Source organism: Gambusia affinis, linkage group LG15, assembly GCF_019740435.1.
Source record: "Gambusia affinis linkage group LG15, SWU_Gaff_1.0, whole genome shotgun sequence".
NCBI classification, from domain to species: Eukaryota; Metazoa; Chordata; class Actinopteri; order Cyprinodontiformes; family Poeciliidae; genus Gambusia; species Gambusia affinis.
This window is the reverse complement of record NC_057882.1, coordinates 24,938,351-24,946,154: the sequence shown is the minus strand read 5'-3', so window position 1 is coordinate 24,946,154 and position 7,804 is coordinate 24,938,351. Positions and strand designations below refer to the sequence as shown.

Here is a 7,804-nt window from a genome sequence, read left to right as displayed (position 1 = left end):
TTTTTAAAAGCAGTTTTATTAAGATAAAGATGACAATAATAAGCTTAGGTAGATTACTGGTTGTACTTTGTTAGGAAAAACATGCAAAAGCTCTTCAACCCTGAGAATTTGACGTTTTATGAACTTCATGTCAAATAAGTGCCTGTAGCGCGCCCTCAGGCGGAAAGATTGCGACATTGCCGTCTCTGTAGCTGAGTCTCCAGAGGGAGGGGCCGGTGTTAGCCGGGGTACAGACGCTCCTATAGCGCTCTGCTAAGGCACTGACTGAACAGTGCACTGTCAAGAAGGGCGACCATTCCTCCAAGCTCCCATCCGGGCGAAAGGGCTGCAGCAGCATCCGCACAGAGGGGAAATACCGTTTAGTTAGGCTCGTTTTTGTTTGACAAAAAGGTGGACTCGGACAGAACATGTCTTATCAAGGCAAAAAGAACATCCCAAAGATCACAGTGAGTAAAAATAAATAAATAAATAAATGAGTCAAGAGTTATTTCTGCTTCAATGGGTGCAAGAACTTTGATGCGCGCCGCTGCAAATCATTGCGTTAAATTTTATTAAAACTCGAACAGCTTCGGCCTGATGTGAGTGCAGGAAGCAACTGGAGGAAAAATAAGAATTAGGTTATGTGCACAGTTAAATGACTGGCTGCCATAGTGACAGGCAGGCGGAGGGAGATAAGGCGTTTTCTTAAAGGTGTCCTGCATCTTCTTTGTTGAAGGGAAACATGGCTTGTGCTGAAGCGGCTGGCCAGTGAAATGCACTGATTTATCTTTTCTTTGTGCGGGAGACTTCTTTTGATGTTTATGGTTTTAGACAATAGTTAATAAAAAAAGAGACTTTCTTACCTCTGCATTATGCTAATCCTTTAACGTGGTTGATATTGTTATTTTAAATGTTATAATTTTATATAAATTGTTTTGTAAAGATTAAATTGAAATGATCTTCATTCCATTTTAATCATTTTCACCATAATGTGCTCATCCCTGATGGAGATTTTTCTGGTTTACATTTATTGATTCCTGTGTGGGAGGATATTGATCCCGAATGCCGGGCTTATTTCCCAATTTAATCCAGTTTACCATATGTTTATGAAAAATGCATGGACAAAGGTGAGTTTGTATGTCCTGTGCTCTTTATTTTGAAAGACCTACTTAAAGATGAAATAACCCCACCCGCCTGCCCACCTCCCTTTCTGAACGCTGACACAGACAGGGTTTGTGCTGCAGGCTGGTGCTGCAGAGAAAGTGAGAGGGCAGAAGAGGAGGAGGGGTGCATGCACGCCCATTTGTGATGAGCTGTGATTAGCCGGCCTTGTGGTGTGGCCCTTGTTTTTCTGCGTCCCCGAAGAGGAGAAGGATTCAGGCTCCTGTCACGGCGGATGGGGTGGGGGTTGAATTCAGGGGAAGGCTGGCGTTGCTCAGCAAGGCAGCTGGGTGCTGGTGGGGTGTAGCAGCAGCAAAGCAGCCTCTCCCACTGCCTCCCGTCTTTATGTTCATGTGTGTGTGCGTGTATGCATGTGTGTGCGTGTCCGAAATGTCTGCCTTCCAGTTTTCATTGTTGCAGCTCAGGCTGCAGTCAGGGGTGTGTTTGCTCTGCCTTTGTCTGAGCTTCTCAGCTGATTTTACACCACATGCGTGCTCCGTGTGCAGAACGTATCAATCAGATCTAGATTCATGGTCTGTCACAAACCTTTTAATGCTTCAGGTAGAGTGTTTCACTTTTATGTGCAAAAATAAGCACTGGTATGATTTATAGTTCCTCCTGCTGGCATCCGAGTGGCTTTCTTTAAAATGGTCTCTACTCATCGTATCAAAACGCAGACATGCAGGCATACAAAGATGCTGCAGAATAATGCAGGAAACAGAATAACTCATCCTGACAAAATGTTTTTACTCTCTCAGTTTGGAGTGAAGAAAAAATGTTACATTGGAAAGTTGGAGTGTGACGATACATCCTGCTCACAACATGAGACAATATTAGGTTCAGTAAACATTTTATTTTTTATCTGTCTTAGAGAGCTTCTGTTCAGGGTGTAGCCAATTTTACTAGTTTAGATTTTAAACCAGAGAAGATGAAAATGCTGAAATACAAAGTTTTCTCAATTTGATTTGATCTCAGTAGAATAACTTCATATTTTTTTTGTAACATTTTGATAATAACGTGAATGTTTGGAAAATGGCAGTATTTCCGTTTATCTAGCAGGAAATAATTAAGATGTAAATTGATAATCTGATGAGTTATTTAAATATTTGTAAATTTTTATTAGTGCTTTTAAAGAATGTGCAATTTAATCTCAAATATTGTCAATATCTCTGAACTTAAAAAAATAATGTATTGATATCACCAGAGACAAAGAAATGTGACAGGAAGATTTGCACTGATAAATCGACCAATCGATAAATTGATCAACTGATAAATTGGCCCAATTTCTTACATTTTTGGAGATCAGTGATCTGCCGATCTAATCCACTGATGTAGTCTACCTTGTGGAAGGTCTAAAAGTCAACCTCTGTCCTCTTCTGCTCTGCTGTGAAGGAGGTTTGACTGATAGACCGGCCCACCAGGTCAGGTCTGCATGTTAACAATATTCACTCCACTGTCACCAACTCAGCGACTTTCTTGCTCTATTTAGCAACATTTCAGAAAGAAAATCGGTAGCAGCCAAAATTGGAATCAGCAGGTCAGGCTTTTTAAAGACCAGTGATCAGCCAGAAAACTTCCACCGGTGCCCCTAGTAGCAGCGTTGCAATAATGACTCCTTCCTACTGCTGCAGTCTCACAGACGCAACACCTCAGTGCACAGTTGCTCATGTCAGACCTGATGGGATGCTGACAGAACATATCAGAGACAGAGTCACAATGAAAACACGGCCATGTCTGAGACACAGAAAAGAACTGGACTTAAAGTAATGCTCACATTTATTTCTACAGAGTTCAAAATTCTACAATTCAACCAAGAAGTTTGTTTGAGGCTGGCCTTGGCTCGCTGCCTGTCTGCAGCAGTCCAAAGTTCACCTGGACAGCTTTCCAGTCTCTCTCCAGACATCACTGAGACACACAGCACAGACGATCCACACGCTTTGTGAATGAAGCTGGAGTTCTTTGAGAGAATCTACAAACTTCTGTATGAATACTTTTGGCATAAAGTGTTAGCCAAAAATGTTCATAAAGCATGGAGATAATGATAAACAGCATACTTATGTATAATTTAAACAGGTTTACCTTGCTTTTTACCCACTGGCCACTGGAGATAGGCACAGCAACCTGCAAGGATAAAGAGAAAAAGACGTTGAATGGAGTTAAAGTAGTTCTATACTGTTTTATGAGACGTTTTCTATTGCTTTATTTGTGTAAATTTTGATTATGTTCTGAATTTAACGGGGATAAATAATAACCTCTGATTGAACTAAACCAAGCTTAAGCAGCCTTTAGCTTGTGGCTGATTTTTATTGCAGTCAAATAACCACACAACCTTACTGTAGAACTTGATGTGTAGATTATAGAAAAAATATTTTAATCACAAGTTGGAATGAAAGGTCAGGTCAGCACGACCATGGTCTGTGCAGAAAGTACCGCGACAATCCCCTTCTTTTATTACACAAAAAGAAATGAACAATGCATGAAAAGGCTTGAGGAAGACATGACCTTCTCCTCCTCTGGAGGTCACAACCAAAAACACCAGAAACCTAAACAACATGTACAGCCAATAAAGCATTAGTGATACTAGAACATTTTTACAGCCTTGTACTGCCTAACTACCAACAGACAAAATGTTTAGACTAACTATCTACTTGATTTCTATGTTGGTCACACTGACAATGATCACATTTCATGGCAAAAGTTTATATTTTTTTATCAAACTGTTTGTTCTTTGCAGCTTACAATCCGATGTAAATCACAGCTGACGTGACTGTAACTTGGAGAAAAGATCTTGCTCAATCCAGCGAGACAATGCCAAACCACATTTTGCATATTTTGGATTAGAAAAGCTCTGTTGTGAAATACGTTTCATAGTGGGGCTTTTTTGTATGTAACTAAAATTTGTCACACAAAGAGGAAAACAGATAAAAGGCAAACACACTTCTTAATGTACCACAATGCCAAATAATGGCCAAATACTTTCTTAGAAGAGATGATGGACTAGCATCTGTCTAATATTTTGTCACTTCTCACTGTAGACTTTTTTTCTTTGTCAGTTCTGCGATCGGTGACCCTGTTTGGGTTGCCTGAAACCCAAACTGTCCACCTGGACCTTCTCTCTTCATTTCCTCTTCTTTCCGTTCTGTTCCAGCTGTTTTCATGTGTCAGGACTCTGCTGCTGCAGCTCCGTCAGATTTCTAGGTGTGGCTCTTCCTTCCCTCTCTTCCTTCCCTCTCACTGCCAATCACAGCAGTCTCAGTGTTGTTCTAGCTGGTACATATCACCAGCCGACTGGAGCGGCCGCTGCAACCCGCTCCTCCTGCTGAAGAACCCCAGATCACCTCATGCTGTCACTGCGCAGGCTGCTGCTGATGGAGCAGACGCAATACCCCACGGCCACCCAGAAAATGCAGCGCAAGTTACCATGGCAACAGACGTACACTTGCGATAGCAGAAGCATGCCGGCCCTTTTTATGCTGCCCAGAGAACCATTCTCACATTTCCAACCCGTTGAGTTCAGTTTCATGGTTTAGATCATTTTTTTCCTTCTCATTACAAGGTCACATTTCACCGTCCTATCAGCATTCCAGACAAGCACGATCTTTCCCTGACCGTGGCTGATGGAGGGCTACATAATGAACTTGGACGGATAACGTCTTGTTTTCGCTTTTCCAGAATGTAAAAAAATGGTGTGCAGTTTTGGGTAAGAAGTAAATATTTTTGATTGCTAGGCAACAGGCCTGGAGCAGAGGCATGGTGCATATTCAAGATGACTTCCCTCTTCCACTGGTCCCAGCCTGCCTGCCTCGGCACAGCTCCCTCCACCCACTCAGGGGTCTCTCTCTCTGTCCCTCCCTCTCTCTCTCTCTCTCTCTCTCTCTTTCTCTGTCACAGCTAATAGAGGTCTCCTCTTGCATATCCTCTCAGAAAACTCCCTCCCCCTCCTTGACCTGTTTTGTGGCCTCTGGGTTTTCCAGAACAGCTCCCACTAATTAACCACAGCAGAGTGACCATTTAGTAATTTGCATCCAGGTTTTATGAACGTTTTCCTCTCCAGTCTGGTGAAAGTGGAAAAACGCTGTCAGTGGGCATCAGCGTCGTGATACAAGAACAACATCCTGCCGTCTATTTTTGATCGCAGCTGGCTTGTGTAACAGAAAATGACAATTTCCTGTGCTATGAGAGGTGCTTTATTTTAGAAACTTTGTTTGTTTTAGGAGTTGAATGACAAGAAGTTTTTCCAGCCAAATCTTGCTCCACTTTGTTGCCAGAAATTGAACAAATAAGCTTGTCAGCACTTGTGTGAGGTGGCAGAAGAAGAGTTTGAACATAGACTTCAAGCATTAACATACTTGAAAAGAGAACAACAGACGGGAGCAAACCTATTGGCAACAAAAGAAAAAAAATACTTGTCTTTATTTAATAAAAGGTAGTTGTAGTCTACAGTTTTTCTGCTTAAAATCTTGCAATTTTGACTTAACTGTGATTTTATGTTTGCAATGTTTTAGGTGATAAGAGCATTGACCTCTCAAAAAATGTTAAAAAAGTCAAATTGGGAGAGTCTTAATGGTTTTACAATTACAAAGATAATTTGATGGCTGTGATGATTTTTCAATAAGCGGTAACTTAATTTCTGTACAAAGGTTACATGATACCAGTGACTAAAAGTGTCAGAATTAAAACAGTAAGTAAAACAACAAATATATTCTGAAGGATATGAATCTTTTCCTTTACTGAGATTTTGAAAAGGCTGCCAACATTTCCAGATGCACGGGAGCTCTTCATTCTGCCTTCCTATTATCTGCTCAACATTTTTCTCTTTCACTCTCAGTCTGAATAAACCACAGACACGGCATGTAAACCAAATAGCTACTTTTGAAGCAGTTTGTTACAACTTTGTGTTTCTTCAATGCTGAACCAGCTAATGTCTTCATTCAGACATTCCTTCCGCACTGAGGAAGGTTATTGTTAACACAGTCTGGTAGAAGGTACTATAATGTTTTCACCATGAGAAAAGGTCAGATCTTTGAGCTTCTGACTGGCAAGCAGAAATGCTGCTTTTGTTTTGACAGAGTCCAAGTTGACTGAGAACATTGTGAAATCTCATCACACCCCATTAACTAATGATATCTTGAGAAATGCCTGAATCACAAATGGTAGCCAAGCAGTACAAAAACTCAAACCACAGAGTGTTTCTATAAGGACCACAGAAGTCAGAAACGGCTGCAGTACATGTTCATCCATCTATTCTGTCAAAGTAAATGTTGGTATTATTAGGTGGCAGAGATGTATTAACAGCTGCAAACTCTCTTTACATACTTCAGCTCATGTTTTGCTACAATATTTTATTAGATCAAAGTTTATCATGGGTTCTAGAGTGCATAGCGAAACCCGTCTCCCTCAGACAGCTGTGCTCCAACCTCAAACTTCAGACTTGCAGAATGAGCAGAACATCAGCGAGTTAAAGACTTTAAATGTCAAAACTGGGGCTGTAGTAAAAATTCAGACCAAGACATGTGCTGATAATGAGGATAGTGCTGTCTCGTTAATGTTGTAACAAATGGTTAGGGGTATTCCCATGACCACATAACAGCGCAGATGGTTTAACTCCAACAACGTGTGCTGCAAACCCGCAGTATTCACATTACATAGGGGCAGAAAAGTTGTCCAAAGTCCATTTTTCTGCTCATATAAAATGAAAAATAATACAGAAATCATGTGCATGAAATAATTGGCAAAATTATGAATCACTCTTCATATTTTTCTGGCAACAAAATTTCAACATAGCTGTGGTGATGTATGGAAACAGCAGAACTTCACAGCTCTCATTTATCATCTGTGTGAAAATATGATCTGTGCAGCTTGGTTGGTGCTTGTGGTTGGACAACATGATCCTCAGTTGGTTCAGCAGCTTGACACTCTTTATAGTAACTTCTATGAAAAAGCCACAGTAAACGTAGAGTCTGCTTTTAGGATTTCTAAGCTGAGATTTAGAAATGTCAGTGAAGGTGGTGTCAGGGATGAGTTCTTAACAAGCTCTGACAGTCTGCTCACAGATTTTGCTTCAGTACCACTGGATCTTTGTAATCTTCTTAATGCTTGTTTACTGCTGTTGTTCTGCTTCACTATTATTTGGATTTTGGGTTCTTGGATCAAGAATTCATCCCATCCAGCCGATCTACTGACTGGGTAAATGTCAAGTATTAAATGCAGGACCTTTCAGCCCAGAAAGGTAGTTGGTTAATGGAAAACTATTGATTTCAAAGTGATTATGGATTCCTCTATGCTGTTCTGAGCCAGTGGGCAGAAGTGATGTAATGAATGTACGTAGAGAGATTGAATGAGTTCTTCAGCATAAGGGCACGCCCATGATCAGATGGAAACCCATAACTCACACCGTAGAGAATAGTTCATATTGCTGACTTGTTTCAAATTAGTAAGCAGATCATATAACTGCAAAGAAAAATGGGAAGCAGAATTTTCTTTGATTACATAAACTACACAAAATTGAGAAACAATTTAGTGAAAAGTAATAAAGCATAAAACCCACAAAGTCTCAGATTTCTTTTTGTTTTTGCTTGAGAAATGAGAGACTTCCTGCTTCTCCATTATTCATTCAAAATCCCATTTACTGAGCTGGAGCTCTTTCACACTAAATGGAGTAAAA

At 40.6% G+C, this 7,804-nt stretch overlaps 1 protein-coding gene across 1 annotated transcript in view; it reads left to right on the top strand.

The window, feature by feature from the left end:
• Window positions 1–245: 245 nt before the first annotated feature.
• Window positions 246–7,804, top strand: part of dpysl3 (dihydropyrimidinase like 3) — a 30,427-nt gene continuing 22,868 nt past the window's right edge. Inside the window, exon 1 of the mRNA XM_044140343.1 lies at window positions 246–446. Coding sequence (XP_043996278.1) covers window positions 408–446 — 39 coding nt within the window. The 5' untranslated portion in view covers window positions 246–407. The remainder of the gene's footprint in view (window positions 447–7,804) is intronic.